The sequence below is a fragment of the Myotis myotis genome, unplaced genomic scaffold (assembly GCF_014108235.1).
Source record: "Myotis myotis isolate mMyoMyo1 unplaced genomic scaffold, mMyoMyo1.p scaffold_m19_p_9, whole genome shotgun sequence".
Lineage (NCBI taxonomy): Eukaryota > Metazoa > Chordata > Mammalia > Chiroptera > Vespertilionidae > Myotis > Myotis myotis.
Window position 1 is genome coordinate 50,295,879 of NW_023416401.1, and position 19,456 is coordinate 50,315,334.

Below are 19,456 nucleotides of genomic sequence, written 5' to 3' on the forward strand. Positions count from 1 at the left end.
TTTCCAATAATGGACTAGACTCCACCAATAGTGAGTTCCTTAAGATGTGTGCCCCTACCAGTGGCCACACCATTTATGAAACATGTTGTGAGGGTTCTCTACTGGTGTGAAGCTGAAACTCAACCTCCTAAATTAACTTCCTACATATGCATTCTGCGAGTATATGTCCAATGCTTCAGTTCCTAATGAACTTCAGTTTTTAGCCACTAAAACTATCAGTGATTGTTCCCCAGTATTTCTATAATAAAAACTATGAATTCATATTAGTAAAATGGTATTTATCTAATCAGAATTTTTGGTACTGCACCTAAGATAACTGGAAGACAGCTTCTGACATGGCTCCCAATGACATCCATCTCCTGACATCCACATCCTTGTATAATCCCAATCTCCTGAATTGTAGACTGTACTTAAGGATTTGCTTTTAATGGAAAGAACATTGGACAAAGTGATAGATTGTCACTCCTGAGATTAGGTTAAAAAAGTCTGTGATTTCCATCTGGTGGGTGTATTAGCTGCCTTCTAACCTGGCATGCTTTGATGAAGTATGCTGCCAACTGGAGGCCTTTGTGGCAAGGAATTGAAGGCAGCCTTTCACCAAAAACCAGTGAGGAACTGAGACCCTCAGTCCAAAAACCCATGAGAAACTGAATTCTGCCAACAGCCAATCATGTGGGTGAGCTTAGAAGCAAATCCTTCCCGAGTGAAGACTTGAGGTGACTATATGTCCAGCCAATACCTTGATTACAGTTTTATAAGAGACCCTGAAGCAGAGAACCTAAATTAACTGACCCACACAAGTTATATTATAAAAATGAGTTTATTTGAAACTACTTCCTTTTGGGGTAATTTATTACAGAATAATATATAAATAACTTGAACTTAAAGAGTATAAAACTTTAAATAAGATATTTCTCTTTAAGAATGAAGTTCCACTTAAAATGACTTTAAGTGAAGAATTGGCAGTTTTTTCACTTTTGATTGCCTAAGACTCCAAACAGTAAAACCTGATGGGGAAAAAAAGTAGGATTTAAATAGATGTTTAAAGTATCCAACTTTGAGGAAAAGCAAAATAGAATGTTTAACTCATATTAATTTTAAAATCAGCACATTAAGCCCAAATATTGCTCACTGCTGTTTCTCAAAAACATGTCAATTTAACTCAAACAGGAGAATGACTTTAAATTCTTATTTAGTTTAGCCAAACTAGCTAAAACTCCCATGTTGAGGAGATTAATGACAAAGAACATCTGGACAAAATGAGAGAACTATTGAGCCAGTATATCATTATATATTGCAGCTTCTTCTCACCACAACTTTGTAATAACCTGATTCCCATTTATATTTATACTAGTGGCCCAGTGCATGGATTTGTGCACATTGAAAGGAAATTAATTAGAATATTTTAATATCGCTATTCACCCTTTCTCAATAATAAAAGTGTCAACAAAATTCACAATTAACAATGACAGATCAAAATACACGTGTTACTGGTGTCAGTCAGAGCTTTGTATGTATTGCACATGCACAACTCAACTTAGCCTTTTATAGCTATAGAATAAGCTTGCTTAATTAGACCTGCTTTCTGATTTAGCTAAACTTTTTCCAGCCCAGTGAAGCACCCCAACTTCTCTTTCGTGTCAGCAAGACAGCAGTAAATGCCAACACAAAGCAGATTATTATTGTAGATCACGCAGGGAGAACAAAAGGTAAAATATTTAGCTGCAGCAGTGTTTGACCATATTCTGCACAGTGAGAAAACCTGAAGTCATTTTCAAGGTCCACCATTTCTTACTTCTTTTCAGTTGGGTCAAGTTTCTAAACTTTGTAAATCTCCATTTTCCAGCTAATGAAAAGAAAATAGGATTCTACTAAGTCTCCTATCTACCTACTTCAGGACTTCTGTGAGGATCAAATGAGATGAGGCATGGGAAAACGCTTCACAAACATTTGGTTAAAGTGTAAAATGTTTGCACCTGGCTACAAAGCAAGTCGTGTTCCCAGGCTGAAGAAACTCCAAGAAGTCGCTAGGGTGAAGAAGCTGGGTGTTGCTACATGTCATCATTACCCGGCGCCCACAGCGACTGTTTCTGGGCTGGGCTGTGGGCCGCATTTTGTGCCATGGGGTCTTTGCAGTGTTGGCTGCAATTTGGTGGGTTGTTGCTCTGGGATGGTGGCAGGGCCTGTGTCCCACCTGGGGAAAGATGAGTGTTGCTTTGTGGGCACCAGGTCCACGGTGCCATTTCTTTGTAAATGGCCTGTGTGCATCACGGCAGCTTCTGTATTTAGTGTCTGCCCCTGGTGGTCAGTGTGTGTCATAATGACCAGTCAGACGGTTGGAGGGACACTTAGCATATTAGCCTGTTATATATATAGATCATTGTCTTCTATGCCTATTTTTCTACTTTTCTTTTGCCTTTTATTTCCTTCTACTTTAGGATGGCAAATAAAATGAACAAAAGGAAAATGGAAAAAGAAATTACCAAGCTTTACACACAGTACTTGAGCTGCCTGCTCCCCAATGAAATTTCCTAATATCTGATAATTGCTTTTTCTCCCCATTAGTGTCTTAAAATAATGAGGAGGAATATATATAGGTTCCATAATTGTTTGGTAATTACAATAAATAACCTTTGGTGAAATGTAAGCATTTTGAACACCTGTAAGAAGTATACATTGTATAAGACTTTAAATCCTGAGTCACCATCACTATACTAGAGATGGACAAACTTGTTGAAAAAATGTAAGACCCTAAAAATAAACTTCTTAGCACAGTGAAGATTCAAAATTCTAAAAGTTAATACAGCTTTGAAATATAGCTGAGAATAGAAAAGGTCAGATGGCTTACAGATAATTAACAGCATTAGAAACAGGCTCCTGTGATGGCAAAAATAAATGCTGTTCCTGCTTGTGGAAATCATAGGACAGAGATTGTTTGCCTAGTTTTTGACAAAGCTAAAAATGTGGTGTCAATCATGGTTGCTATGAAGAACTGGCCCAAAGCACCATTATTGAGCATAAAATTAAGTTTTGCTTAGGATCTGATCAAAGAAGCCTGAGAGTTGTTAAGTAAGGAAGAGACAACTGATTATATGTCAAATATATTATGCTAACTTAAAAATTTTGCTTTTTAAATTTCTTATTTGCATTATATATAATCAATTAATTAGACTATTTTTATAAGTAATTATTTTTCTGTAAGGTGAAAGATTAAAGTGTGAACAATGGTGTTTAATTCCTGACATATCTCAACCAAGGTACTTTTGGCCACCAGGTGGCAGCTATTAGCTTTACATGTAGAGTATGAAAATGAGCTATAGATCTAGAGGCTTTGCCCTTACAAATCTAAAAAATGACAATGTAATAAATTATATTTAATTATTAAGTTACCAAGATAGGAAGTAATATTTTGCAAGGAGAAAACATAATATTAATTTGCCCATACAGCACCATCAAATTGTCCTTAGAAAATTTTCAGTTTGCAATGAATGATATAGACACAGTGATTTAATTTCCCTTATATCTATTTGACTAGCACATGGGGAATGCTGGATAGATTAATCCTGGCTGGATCCTGCAAAGGATGTGTTTTTCTACTTCTTCATACATATTTTGGAAAGAATGGGAAAGAGATATATACTTATAGAGCCCTGGCTGGTGTGGCTCAGTTGGTTGGAACATCATCCTGTACACCGAAAGGTCACGTTTGATTCTGATCAGGGCACTACCTAGGTCAGTGATGGCGAACCTTTTGAGCTCGGCGTGTCAGCATTTTGAAAAACCCTAACTTAACTCTTGTGCTATGTCACATATAGAAATTTTTTGATATTTGCAACCATAGTAAAACAAAGATTTATATTTTTGATATTTATTTTATATATGTAAATGCCATTAAAAAAAAAATGAGTTCGTGTGTCACCTCTGACACGCGTGTCATAGGTTCGCCATCACTGACCTAGGTTGTGGGTTCAGTCCCCGATTAGGGTACAAACCAGAGGCAACAGAGCGACGTTTCCCTCTCACATCGATGTCTGTCTGCCTCTGTCCCTTCCTCTCTCTAAAATCAATAAACATATCCTCTGGTGAGGATTAAAGTATGAGCAAAATCCTTTTAAAATTAAAGTAGAAAATTATAAAATAGAAAAACACTTCAACTGCCAAATTTTATCCATCTGGTGCTTAGCTTACCTACCCACCCACTAGGATGTTTTGTTCACATTCACACTTAGTACTTAATGGTTTTACTCTCTGAAGTAGACATCTATCCTGGTTACTTGATCAAATCCCATTCTCCTTTCTTCTGGAAAGCCACCTTGATGTGTGTCTCTGCCCCTTACCACATTCAAGTATAACTTATTTCTCTGCTTCATTCCTGCTTGAAGGCATCTGACTCATGACTAACAAAACCAAAACAAAACACTGTATCCCTTTAACTACACAGTTATTGGTTTACAGAGAGCCTAATGATTCATATAGTAAATATTTTATTTCTTGTAAAGCACAAGTATTAAGAGGCCATGGAGTGAATATTTAGGCATTCTTAGAATTCAAATGTGAAAGATAAAGGCAAATAAACATTTCAAGTAGAAGTCCAAAGGTAAGTAACACAAAAGTGTACAAATTCAACGCGAGTAATTGGAATAACAAGAGTAAAAACTCTGAAAAGCATTGTGAACAGAGTCAATGTTTCCTCCATTTTTTAAAACAGAAAAAAAGGCAATTAGATTAAAAGGCTAATTTTGATGCCAAATTAAGAAAATTAATAAGTCAACATTTTATTTATTTCCTAAAGAAGTCATCATACCGACCTTTGCTCATCATCTGGCCTCTTGATCAAATTGAAAAGTATGTGAAGAAGCTGATCTCTCTCTTTAGGCTCAGGATGCAGGCATGCTGTACATAGTATGAGGGGAATCAACTCCTAAAGAAACATGAAGGTGCAAAAAGTCAAAGTGAAAATGCAGTGCAGAATATTCTTTCTTTTCTCCAGAGTATTCTTAAATGGACATTTAAAGTGGACTAAACCTCAATATACAAAAGAGAACATTTTAATTTTGTAAGGTTAATATTCAACAGAAAACAATGAAACATATTTATGTGTTGGTTGTGCAGAAGGTGCTGATCACAATGTAATTAAGTTCCTCAAGATTCAACTAACCTTGTTTTCTTATCCTGTACTCTTCCCAAAGGTCTACTACTAGATAACATTCCATCTTACTACAATCTGATAAAGTAATTTTAAATTTGAAAGTATTTTTAAACAAAACTTGCAAAAGTTAACCATATTCTAAAGCATAAAAAGATAACAGAAAATAAAGACAATTCTTCCCATTTCCACAAGTATAATATAATGTCTTAATATTAGATATAATTAATCATTTTGTATCCTTAGCACCAAACTGGTATCTAATTGAAAAGAAAAAGCTATTGAATGCTCTCAGTACTACTACAGAGTATCAATAGAAATGTTGAAATAAACTTTATGTTGAAATAAAAATTTTAAGTAAATTTTTTTGTGGCATGTGCAATATGCAGAGGTAAATTCAATTATTTTGTAGGTAAGTAATATACAAGTTTCTCTTCTCCAAGTAAATATTTGAAAATTAAAATTGTTTCATATTTTAATTAAAAAAAGACAAACTCCTGAAGTGTATTTAAAAGATATTAATGTTTCTCATTTTGGAAGGGATTTCCAAATATAATGAGAATAAAAGCCCAAAAGTGATAAAATATTTTTGGAGAGAAAACCTCTAAATTATAAAAATAATGTTTTACAAATATTTTTTAAAAATCAGTATGATATAATAAGGCAGAATGATTACTACTCCCATTTCTCTTTCCCATATACCTCCCTGCACTCACCAGCCAGAAGCCAGGCTGATCAGCGCTCCCCTGTGGGAGCACACTCATTAGGGGGCAGCTCCTGCATTGAGCGTCTGCCACCTGGTGGTCAGTGTGCATCATAGCAAGCGGTTGTTCCACCGTTCAGTAGATTTGCATATTAGGGTTTTATTAGACAGGATTTTAAAATTATAATTACCTGGTATAAATCTTAAATTGAAGGTACAAAGATATAGATAAGAAAAGCTAATAATTTGAGAAGTTAAAGCATTTATTCTGTCATTTTCTATTTAGGCATGCCTGTATGTTTTAGATTACTGAGTAATTGAAAAGCCAAAGAAATAAATAATTGGAAAAAATAATTTTGCACCGGGAATAGAAGAGAAAATATATATATATAATCCTACATTGTTAAGTAATGTTTTCACCAGAAGCTTAATATGGTGCTTGATGGATTAGTCATGATTTTGAAGGAGAAAATAAACAACCTTTTAAAATATTAGGGTAGGAGACCACTAATTCCAAAAACTATCCTAATCTTTAGAGTATTCCATTTAGGCTGCTAACAGCTAATGATAATAATGAGAGGACAAAGACATTGTATCATCAGCATATCCCACTGAGAGTAGACCCTTAAGGATGAAAAAGTAGTTATTCTAGAAGGTACTAAAAAAAGGATAAAATATTTTAACAACTAAAAATCAAGCAAGGCCCTAAATTTTATTTGTACTGTCCTTTATCTGATCTGTCTCTCCTGAGGGTTTTCTCGCTTCTTCTTAACTCTTCTGCCTACTTTCCTATTATTTCTACATACAGAGTAGGGCAAAAGTAGATTTACAGCTGTGAGTATGTAAAACAGAGTTTATTCCTTTTTTAAAAAATATATTTTTATTTATTTCAGAGAGAGAGAGAGAGAGAGAGAGAGAGAGAGAGAAACGTCAATGATGAGATGGGGCTCCCCACTGGGGATTGAGCCCACAACCCGGTATGTGCCCTTGACTGGGAATCGAACCCGGGACCCTTCAGTCCACAGGCTGATGCTCTATCCACTGAGCCAAACTGGCTAGGGCAAACAGAGTTTATTCTTATATTATTATTTATTAATTGCTATATTATTTTCCATACAAATAAGTGTAAACATACTCTTGTCCCACCTTGTATATAGTCTTACATTATCTTGTTCCATTTTCTTCTAATTGCATTCCTCTTTAAAAATAAAGTTATGAAATATAAATATTTACTATAATTGCAAATACATACATTCACATTGTTTAAATACGTAGTACAATATTTAGCTTCTTCTGCTCAAACACCAGCATACCAATATAACTATGTTGCTGTTTATTCTGGGGTCTACAAATCTATGTCTAAATGATTAACCATAAAAGAAATGTACTGAGAATACAATGTTAGATATTATATATAAAGGGTAAGAATTTTTCACATGAAAAGATCCTTAGGCATATTTGATTTAATGGCGCATGTTAATAATAGCCATCAAAGGACTTGTATGCATGCATATAAGCCAAACCAATGGACATGGACAACAGGGGGATGAGAACATGAGGGGGGGGGGGTATTATTGAGGGGGATAAGGACACATTTGTAATACCTTAACTAATAAAGAATTAAAAAAAAAAACTACAAAAAAAAAAATAATAGCCATGGTAAAAAACAAAAAACAAAAAAAACCCCATGGCTTTGGTATTTTCCCTTGACACAAAAAGTTGCTGTGTCCATTATTTCAAGGCAACAGGAATCTTAAATATTTTAAAACATGCTTTAGCACTTGATATTACTCAATAAAAGTGTACTAAAGTGAAAAATAAAATTAATCCCCTACTAATCATTAGAGAGGAAATCAGCGTAATCTATTATAGAAGGTTTTCAACACTTTATTAGCATGTTAGAAAAGATAATTCTAAGACTTTTAAAATTCATTAATCTAAAAGGTTTAGTAATTTGTACTTTACTCAGGGAAATAACTTTTGCTTTAACTATTTTGAGTTTTGCAATTTTAATGACAAAGCTAGTTCTCTTTATGAATAATCTTCCACCCCTTAAAACTTAGATTACCCATGGAATTTTATGTAGATTAAACAGAAAAGGCTTTAAGCATTTTAATTCTCCTTTTGGTTTCACAAGTAAAACAAATTAACTTCTAATGATAATAAAGAAATCATTTTAGAGATAGTAAATGTCATTAGATTTAATTTTATGCATATTTTTACTCAACTTTCTTAGTCTTATAAAAATTAATGTATGTTCAAATTATAGAATCAGAAGAAAACAAAGAATCTTAAAGGAACTACAACAATGTAATTAGATGGTGAGGGAGAAATAAAACAGGAAATGAGATCAAGGAAAATGGAACATTAAAAAAAAGCAAGGAAATGTTAGTAAGATAAAGGCTCTAAGGTCTGAAAGGAATAAAACAGAAAAGGAAATATTACATTTAGCTAGGATGCCAAGGGAAAATGTTTTGAGTATTACAGTCAAGAAGCAACATTCCACAACTCTAGAAGAGGAACACATTAATCCAATGAATCATGGTTCACTGTTCTACTAAAATTATTTCCTATCACTCAAGCTTCAGTTAAAAATTCTAAATAGCTGTTATTTAAAAAAATTTCCATATACCCTTTGACTAAGAATTAAGCAATAACAAATTATAATTTAAAATCAAATACTGACTTAGATTTTCAGTTGAAACTTGTCAGATTGTTGGTGTACAGAAAAAATAAAGAACACAGAAAAGACTCACCTCTGGAAAAATTCTACACTTAAATGGCTACTAAAATATCTATACTTAGAATAATTAATATCTAGAATTCCTAGGGCTCAACCATTAGGAGGCATAAGTGAAATACTTAGATGACTTTAAAGCTGATACTGCTAAAAAGTATGTGATTTACTTCTAAAATTCACACACACACACACACAAGATAGGTAAGAAGATGGACCAACCTTATCCATTTTATAACTATCGGCTTTCTCAAAACACTGCTACTTAACATTGAATTGGAAGTCCTATCCACACCAATTAAGCAAGAGTTTTTGGAAAGGAGGAAGCAAAACTATCTCTATTTGCAGATAACATGATTCTATGTATAGAAAATCTCAGACTCCACCAAAAAAACTATTACAGTTTAATAAATTCAATAAAGTTACAAGTCAACATGATTACCAATTTTGTTCCAGCAATAAACAATGTGAAAAGGAAGTTAAGGAAACAATTCCATTTATAATAGCATGCAAAAGAATAAAATACCTAGAATTGAATTTAACTAAGTGAAAAACTTGTGTGCTGATGCTCAGCCAGTGTGGCTCAGTGGCTAAGCATCGATTTCTGAACCAGGAGGTCACAGTTCAATTCCCAATCAGGGCACATGCCAATGTTGCGGGCTCCATTCTTCCCAGTAGGGGTCATGCAGGAGGCAGCTGATCCATGATTCTCTCATCAGTGATGTTTCTATTTCTCTCTCCCTCTCCCTTTCTCTCTGAAATCAATAAAATATATTAAAACAAACTTGTGCACTTGAAAACCACAAAATGTTGCAAAAAGTAATTAAAGACATAAAAAAGTGAAAAAAATTCCATGTTCATTTAATGCTGTTACAATGGCCATACTCCCAAAGTGGTCTATAGATTTAGTACAATCCATATAGAAATTCCAGTGACCATTACTGCAGAAATGAAAGCCAAGTATTAAATTCAGGTGGAACTGCAAGGGGCCTTAAATTAATTAACAATATTGAAAAAGAAAAGAAAGCTGGAGGACTCATAGATCCCAATTTCTCTATATAAAAGCCTAATATGCAAAGTGCCCCCTCAAGAGTTCGACTCACAGGGAGTTTGAATGCTTGCTATGACGTGCGCTGACCACCAGGGTGCAGCACAGAACAAAGGGAGGCCCCGGCCGGCAGCCGCTTAGGACCTTAACTGTGCACGAATTTCATGCACTGGGCCTCTAGTGGCAAATAAAAGTGTCGTACAGGCATAAGAATAAACTTAAAGACTAATGGAACAGAACTAACAGTCCAGAAATAAATCCAAAGATGTACAGCCAACTGATTTTTGTTAAAGGTGCCATGACCATTAAATAGGGAAACAATTTTCTCTTCAACAAATGGTGTTGGGACAACTGGATAACCATAGGAAAAGAATAAAGTTGAATCATCTGCCTTATTCATATATAAAAAATAACTCAAAATGGATCAATGATCTAAACATGAGAGCTAAAGCTATAAAACTATCAGAAAAAAACATAAAAGCAGGTAAATATTCTTGAACTCAGATATGGCAACAAATTCTTAGACTTACACCAAAAACATACGCAACAAAAGAATGTGAAAGACATCCTATAGGACGGCAGAAAATATTTACAAATCATATATGTGATATGGGCTTAATATCAATAATTGTAAAAAAATCTTACAACTCCAAAACAAAGACAATCCAATTTAAAAAAAAATGGGCAAAGAATTGGTAAGAATATATCAGAAACTCATAAAATTTACTGCATATGGGATGGTGTCACAGGGATAGAAGAATAGTTTTTGTTGTATATCTTTATTATATTTAAATAATGTTAAACCATGTGAACACATAACTTAATCAAAACTTAAAACAAAACAGGTTTTTAAGTTTTGTTTTATTTATTTAATTAGCTAAAATATTACTATGACCAATCGGTTTACTGAAGAATATTTTAATTGTATTTACATACCAATAAAAAGGCTTATACTGATAAGAAAATATATAAATCTTGAGAAAATTTTAGAAATCAAAATTTTAATCCATCAATCACAATACCTTTTTGAAAATACAGATTTAAAAAACTAAGGTAAAATATTAAATAAAAGTAATCCAATATCAAATGATAAAGTGAAATAAAAATTTTGTCCTTTGATGCCCTGGCATTGGCTTCAAAGCAAATCAAATTATACTTCATTATTTACCAACTTAATTTTGAGGTAATAAAACTTTGGTATACTAAAATGGTAAATTTTCTGATACAACAGAATGAGGTACAAATAATTCAATAAACAAAGATAAATGATCAATTCTTCATGAAATTATAAGCACATATTTTTTAAAATATAGAAAACTTGAAATTAGTCATAAAAGTAAACATTATACCACAAATAAAATATGTTTGTACATGTGTATGTATGTGCACGTATATTTTATATATATCTGATTACTGATGATGCAAGTTTATAAATACTTCATGCAGTACAATCAGGTTTTAATGGTAAAGTATTTTATGATAAAAAAGGAAAATATTAAAATAAAAAAGCTTATACTGCATCTCATAACAATTAGGTTTCTGTGATATTTTAAAAATTACATTAAAAAAACACAGAAAAGGGATGCAAACATTAATGCATTGCGTGGATTATGTTACAAGCTGAAAAAGGAAAAGCTCAAACAGCATTTTGACAGGCAGAACTGCAAATCAATCTGAAATTGGACACTGATCCTTCAAGACATAGAAAATCTTCCATGCTTATTAATATCTCATGACTATAGGTAAAATAAAACCATCAGAAAGAAAAGCCATTTTATCTTTTTTTAAATGAAAAATACCTAAAGAAATAAAAAATTTTAAAGCTCTACAGATAACTTTTCTTGAGGATCAGTACAAATTTCTTGTGCTGAACAGATAAGGATAAGCTCTATAATGGGTTTTGCCAATGCATTGTGTACCTATCATACTGTAGGTCCCATGAATTATGATTGAAATCAGTGGTAAACATTAAGAAGATAACAGAAGAAAATTATATGGTACGTTCTAAAATATTCCTAACCCATTTTTTTATAAAATATTTTATAAACTGGACATTGATTTAATAAACTTAATAATTCAAATAAGTAAATTTGTTTGCAAATAAATCATTTACTATCATTTAAATGAGGTTACAAATAACTTTTCATGGCTAAATATAACTGTAAAGATAACTTTGTACAGTACTTATGGTTCATAACATAGCCTATGTACACTAAAATATACTTCCTACTATATTTTGGATATTTAAAGCATTTGTCAGTAACAGGTTAGCTATAAGAAAAACAAAAATGATACTTTCCAAAGTTATTGTAGTCAATATTATAACTATCCTATTATCATCATAAGACAAGTGTGGTTATTGCCAAACAAAGACAATAAAACATATTTATAATGGGTAACTATAAGTACATTTAAGAAAAGAGATACATTTTCAGTCTGTTAATTTTCAGTACAGAGTGTCTATTTCTGTAGATATACCAAGCAATCATATCAAGAGCAGAGATTAATTAGTTAACTGGTAATATAAAAAATGGACAGCGTTCATGGCACATAAATGGACCTACAGTAATAGTTAGTGTTGCAGAAGCTAATGATGCTTTAAGCAAAATTGAAACAACATGAATACCATGCAGTTTTACTGAACTCACCTGACAGAGGTGTAAAACCATTCTCTAGGAGCAGAGATGCATGCACAAAAGTAAGAATATGATTGCAAGTAATAGACTTTAACAAAATAAAAACATAACACTAAACATCAAAATGACAAAGAATGGACAATATGATGAGATTACTAGGATGAAATATTTTTATGTGTCTCACCTCTCTCTTTGCTAATAGCACGTTAGGAACAATGTGTGGTAGGCAGCGTCCCAGCATTAACATGACACTTTGTTCACTGTCTGCAATCCGAGACACCTAGAAAACGAAAAGAATTGATAAATGATGACAGTGGAGAACTTCTTTGCATGATGGTACTTAAAGTTCATGCTTTAAACCTTGCCACCTCGCTTTAACCAGTCTGGCTCAATGGATAGAGCGTCGGCCTGCGGACTGAAGGTCCCGGGTTCGATTCCGGTCAAGGGCATGTACCTTTGTTGCGGGCACATTCCTAGTAGGGAGTGTGCAGGAGGCAGCTGATCGATGTTTCTCTCTCATCGATGTTTCTAACTCTCTATCCCTCTCCCTTCCTCTCTGTAAAAAATCAATAAAATATATATTAAAAAAAAATAAAACCTTGCCACCGCTGTTCCAAACACACATCCAAAATTATAACTTATGATGATGATGATGGTAAACAATAACAATTGTGTTCCCAAACAAGATAAACATGAATGGATCAAAAAGCAGCAAGATGCAAGGATGACGACAAAGATGCTTCAGTTCTGGGAACAAGCAGGGATGTAGCTTCAATAGTTTTTCTTTTGTTCTTGAAAAGATGCCAATAAAGCTATAATCTTTGCCTAAGGAGACAGTTTGTATAATGAAGCTGCATACAAGGGAAGGCCCAAGGAGGCTAACCTTACAATAAGGATTGCTAGAATCGCATCCAAACCACCCTCCAGCTCTTTTGTATTCTTAATGACATTGTGGGACAGAAGCCTAGGAGAGGTCAAGTGGAATCAACCATAAAACAGCTAGAAAGGGAGAGGTAAGTATAAAGATAGGAGAAAAAAAAAATTAAATACCCTCTCCAGATGAGTCTACAACAGCTATTACAACGCACCTTAAGAAAACTAATCTGAAAGTTAATGAACTCAGCAAAGACAATCATCCCTAATGAAATAAAAATAATGGAGTAATCTAAAAATAACTGAAATATAAACAATATGTACAGTTACATTGGTTTTCTGAATTATATACCAAAGAGAGGCACATAACCATATGTTAGACATAACAAATTAAAAACAGACTGCAAAAAATCACTTTAACGCTAAACAAAGCTTTAATCCAAAAAATAGAAATAATCAACTATCTTCCTTAAAAGTTAAATATTTTAGGAACTATTTCTTAAAGCATTATTTTAAATAATAGATTTGCATTTGAAATAGTCTTATTACAGCTGTTTTTGAATGAAATGCTAAGAAAAACTGAATGTTTTAAGATGGTTGCAAGAATATATGGTGCAGTCCTAGCTGGTTTGGCTCAGTGGATACAGCGTCAGTCTGTGGACTGAAGGGTCCCAGGTTTGGTAATGGTCAAGGGCACATGCCTGGGCAGTGGGCTTGGTCCTCCGTGAGAGGCGTGAAGGAGGCAGGAGGCAGCCAATCAATGATTCTCTCTCATCATTGATGTTTCTATCTCTCTATTCCTCTCTTGTCCTCTCTGAAATCAATAAAATATATATTTAAATAAAAAATATATATATGGTGCAATTTACCTCAGATCCTAAACGACTATCTGCTGACATTCGACAAAAAGAGAGTAGTGCTTGGTGGAAAGCAGGAGACAACTTCCTAGAAGAAAATATTGGATGAAAAGAGGACACTGTTACCACTGGTATTTAAGGAGAAAGTAACATGTTATAACTCTCATCACTGTGTTAATCCTACCCTACAAACGTTAAATGGATTTCTCAGCCACCAATGACTTGAAAGATAACTCACTGCAGAATTATCTAGGGGGGTAGGGGGAATCAGCAATAACTGCTGATCTTAAAATAGCTTGATGGTATGTGAATGTACAGCCCATAAATGCCAGTGGATCAAACCTGAGGTAGTATAGCAGGTGAATGACTATAGAAAAATATCGGAAAATGAGAACTTTTTTCTCCCCAGTTTTCGATGGTCCCAGAAGGGTAAACAATGGATATAAAGGCTGATCTGGTGAGTGGCCAAGAGGAACTAAAGTTTTGCAGATTTATACGGTGATAACAATAAACCTTAATGTTAGAGAATAAAAGAAGTAAAATTTAAGGTAAGTGAAGAAGAACCTCATTCAACATTCATGGTATATTTTAAAGTATTTTTTTGTAATTGAAAATATTAGTCTATTTATGTTTTTAAAACAAGATTGGTCTTCATACATAGTAGTATTTGTAAAATTATAACTATGATTTGTACTTTACATGCTCAATCACCTTTCTCCAGAGAGTGACTTCTGAATATTAAAGAAGATATATGAGAACACTACTAACACTGAAGTACTATGAATGCCATTATTGTTGAGTATCAGAACATATTTTTTATGATTATATATTATCCATATTAAAATAAATGCACACTATTTTAACTCTGTAAGCTCGATAACACCTAAAGAAATAATATACCTAGTTGGTACACAAAAAGTTGTGGTTCATGAGTGGAAAGCTTTGCTTAAAAACAAACCAACCAGCCTGGCTGGCGGTTGAGCATGGACCAATGAACCAGGAGGTTAGGATTTGATTCCTAGTCAGGGCACATGCCCGGGTTGTGGGCTCGATCCCCAGTAGGGGGCATGTAGGAGGCAGCCAATCAATGATTCTCATCATTGATGTTTCTATCTCTCTCTTCCTCTCCCTTCCTCTCTGAAATCAATAAAAATATATTTAGAAGAAAAAAAAATACAACCAAACACTTCTCACTAACAAAGAGTATCTACCTATAAGTTGTGCTTTCCTATTTTATCCCAATATGGGGTATAATTTCCTTCTGTTCAATAAGAGGAGGAAGCATGACTTTGCGGCTCACAATGCAGCATAGGATATGTGTGAGGATTAAATAAGTTAACATACACAAAACATTTAGAACTGTGCCTGACATTTTAAAAAGAGTTCAATAAATAGTCCTCCCTTAAAACTTTTTCACATTATAATCTAAACAATTTTTAAATTATATTTTGTCTCTTTCACTAGAAAACATGATCATGAAGGGTAAAGACCACGCTTTTGCCATCTGAGTTCAATCACTGCAATCCAATAAAAATTAAATAAATGAATTAAGAGACTATTAATAATACACTATTAGTAATGGAAGCAGACAGAGGAAAAAGGACTAGAAGCAAAAACTATTCCCTCTTTATCACAGGCAACCATGCAGTACCAAAACCTCTCCTGAGTCTGACAATGCTTGAAGAATAGAGAAAAGGTAGAACACATGGGGTAAAGTGTTTGCAGTACATAATAACATACATACTATTTATTGGTTTAAGTACTTAGCTAAGATAGAACCTATCCTATTTATGCTTTTTTGCCTCTTTAATATACTTTAACTTAGTAATTAGTTTGTGATATCCCTTAGTAACATGTACTCTGCTAAGTGTTAATGACAATGTAAAAATCAATGCATCTGATCCGCAAAAGCAGTTCAAATAAGAACTGAAGCTTTTCTAGTTTGTCAATGTACTAACTAGCTGAAAGATACATCTCAAGATACAGGATGCATACTAACCTATTGGGTTTATCAAAATGGACTGTGTTTTTACTTGATGAAGAAGAAGATGGCATTCCTTCTCTTTCTCTCCTTGGTAAGGAGTTTGGGAAATTCTCTTTAGGAATAGTGGAATCAACTTCATCTGATGTAGAAGGATGGATATCCTTGTTTTTCCCCTCGTCTGAACTATTTGTAACTGGTTTCTGTCCACTGTCCTCAGAGTCTTTGTGAAGAGACTGATCCAAAGAAGGTTGAACAGAGTCACAAATTACTGGGATAGCAAAGTGTTCATTTTTGAGAAAGTGCATTTCACTGTAGAAAGAAAGGGAAATAATGAGACAATTGTACTTTCCAAAACATTGGCAAAAGCATAAACCTCATAATGGGTTTAATGTCTTAAAATGTAACATAACATAAAATTATTTGGCAACTGATTAATCTTTTCTGCAACATTTTGCTGATGCTTCATATACCTGAAAGTTATAAACTTTTACCAAAGAAGCATAAAAATGGCCTATAAACTGTTCTGGATTAACATTTAACTATTTCTTCATTTGTAAAATAGGGATAATTCCATCTAAGCCACAGGATTAATATAAGAATTAAATGATATAATGAATGAGAGATTATAGTAAATGATATAATGAATGAATGTGAAGGAGTTATTTTATTGATATTGACAGAACTCAGGGGAAGTAAAAAGTATCTTATTCTTTGGTTCTAAGACATAATTGATTATAAGGTCACTACATTGGTTTAATAACTTTTTTGGGGGAAAGGGCATATTAAATGTACAAAGCAATTATAAGACTTTCAAAAGTATTCTATATAAGGAAAGGCTAATATGCAAATTGTCCCCTTGACCGGGAGTTTGACCGGGAATTCGACCAGGAGTTCAACCAGGGGATGGGGCCAGCTGGCCCACTGTCTGTGGTCCCTCCCCCAGGCAGGCCCAGCGGGCCAGCTGGACCCCACCTGTGCATGAATTTGTGCACCGGGCCCCAAGTTATAATGTGAAAAATTATGTCTGACAACTGAAATGTTATTTTGTATAATATTTTGTATAGTTATATAATCTTTATAATAATAAAGTTAAGATTTTTAAAAAGTGATGATTAAGTACTAACCTTTCAAGTCTTCTGATTTGTTCCATCAAAGACCACTTCTCACTATTTAATAAACTAATTTTATCTTCTAATTTCTGTACTAGTAAGGAGTTCTAAAATCAAAACAGGAGAAAAAATGAACCTCAAGATCTCATAGTAAGCTTTTACACATTTTAAATACTTTTTATGGACTTGACTAGTTAGTATCACTCACCTCTACAGTCTGAGGAGTTTCAAGGGGTGGAGGAAGGTTGCCTAAAACTGGTGTAAGTGCCTCTAATTCATCTTCTTCTACTCCACTGGCAACATCCACAAGGTCTTTTCCAGATACTTGATGATTTCCAAAATCTCGGTAGAGTTGCAATAAGTCTGGAGGTTTTGGAATGTTTAATCCTACATCATCCCACAATTCAAAATCCTAAAAGATAAAATACAAAAAAACCCCAAAAAAACCTGAGGCCATTTTATTCTGCACTTTTGAGATTTACTTTACTCTTTATTGCTAATATCTTGAAAACCTAACATAATCATATTTTTTTTATAATGTTAGAGCTTTATAAAGTTCCAGAGCATTCAATCACATGCAAATACATTGTCCTACCATTTTCTTGTCCACTAATACATCAGAATTTAGTATTAACTTGATATCTTATAACTTATAATATAAATTCCTTTGAATGTTCTAAATATGATACTGATACTCTCAATCCTTTGAGGGCTTAATAAACAATGGAAATAGCTATTATTGAGGTTAACTCTGAGGCAGATGTAAGATAGGTATTAAAAATGGGAGCTTTGGAGAAAATCAGACCCATGCATAAAATTCACATGTCTCCACTTATTATTATTGTTACAAATGAATAAGAAACTTGAACAGGTTATCTGTAAGATTAGTATAATACCTTTTAGGGTTTTATTAAGGATAAGATAAAAAGATATATCAATGCTTGGCTTACAACAAGAACTAAACAGGGGAAAAGGAGACATATATAATACTTTAAACAATAAAAAGTAAATAAATGAGAAAAAAAGAACTAAACAAATTTAATCTTTTAAAAAATTATAAGATGAATATTATACATATTATTCAAATGTCCATTTGTCCACCTATATTCATCCAATATTTATTAGATATTCACCCTTTGCTTAAAATCAGAGATAAAGTATTGATTGTCACCATTCAGAGAATTTAATGGTTAAAGAAAAGGGACATAAAGATACAAAGAGAATCTAAAGTATCACCAAAATATGATTGAAGCACTGCCAAGAATTCAGAGAAAGGAGTCAATTTCTGTCCTGGGGTGGGGGTAAGAAAGGTTTCTGGAAGTTGATGATCTGTCCACTTTCTTGGAAAAGGTTTTCGTATTGATGAGGCAGATGGCAATGAAAGCAGAGGGGAACTAATTATTTCAGAGATAAGAGGAAGAATAAGCAAAAACACAAAGCTCTGAAGGAAGCAGATATGTCCAGGAAGATGCAAGCCCTTGTGTTTATATATGACTAAAGGCCCAGTGCATGAAAATTTGTGCACTGGAGGGGGGGGAAGGGGTTCCTCAGCCTGGCCTGCACCCTCTCACAGTCTGGGAGCCCTCAGGGGATGCCCTACTGATGGCTTAGGCCTGCTCCTCTGTGGGAGGCAACCGGGCTGATCAGGAGAAGGCACCGCCCCCATCACCCTGCTGCTGCTGCCACTGGCCGCGGCGGCTGCAAGGTAAGCTCCGGGCCTCGCAGCGGCCAGGCTAATGGCTGCCTAAGCCCATGGTTGCTGTGAGCCCACAGCTGCCATGAGCCCCGGGCCTCACAGCCACTAAGGCTCACAGCTGCCTGAGCCCCGGGCCTCGCATCTGCCTGAGTCCATGGCTGACGTGAGCCCCAGACCTTGCAGCCACTGTGGCTTTGTCCGAATGGACATCTGGAAGACATCTGCCCTAATTAGCATATCACCCTTTTATTAGTATATATTATAATGAATAGGCAAAAGATAATGTGAGGAGGAAGGCAGCAAATAAGCTAAAAAAAAGCTAAGAGTGCATATAAATTTAGAGTTAGCAAGAAAGGAAAAGCAGAAGGCAAGAGAGAGGTCTGATATGAAAAACAGGGAGAGATTAGGGAAGTGATAATAAGGTATAAAAACAGATGTAGTGTGAGCGAGGTCTGGAGTGTGGCAGTGGAGCATGGCAATTTCCTACAGTGGAGGATAGAGCCATGTTACCAGGGGCCAGGGAGCATCAGGTATTAGATTGTGAAATGTGCCATTATCTACATGGAAAATAGAGGAAACAGGGTCCTCAGTGAGCAGACAAGTTTTATTGAAGGCAAAAATGACATTCTGAGAAGTTGAAAATATTCAAAGTTTATTTATGATTAAA

General features: G+C 34.2%; 1 protein-coding gene across 8 annotated transcripts in view; it reads right to left on the minus strand.

The window, feature by feature from the left end:
• The window catches only part of RELCH (RAB11 binding and LisH domain, coiled-coil and HEAT repeat containing), a 96,785-nt gene that overhangs the window by 47,340 nt on the left and 29,989 nt on the right, over window positions 1-19,456 (minus strand). For 7 of the 8 annotated variants that reach the window (XR_004969878.1, XR_004969877.1, XM_036321553.1 and 4 more), the window contains exons 6-11: window positions 17,302-17,505; window positions 17,109-17,200; window positions 16,000-16,293; window positions 14,013-14,088; window positions 12,455-12,550; window positions 4,809-4,921 (exon numbers count right to left, since the gene is read on the minus strand). Coding sequence is in view for 6 of the 8 variants with exons in the window: in XM_036321553.1 (XP_036177446.1) it covers window positions 4,809-4,921; window positions 12,455-12,550; window positions 14,013-14,088; window positions 16,000-16,293; window positions 17,109-17,200; window positions 17,302-17,505 (875 nt within the window). In the remaining 2 variants the exon portion in view is untranslated. Of the gene's footprint in view, window positions 1-4,808; window positions 4,922-12,454; window positions 12,551-14,012; window positions 14,089-15,999; window positions 16,294-17,108; window positions 17,201-17,301; window positions 17,506-19,456 lie in introns of those variants that run through there. The other variant, XM_036321556.1, reaches the window with a different exon arrangement.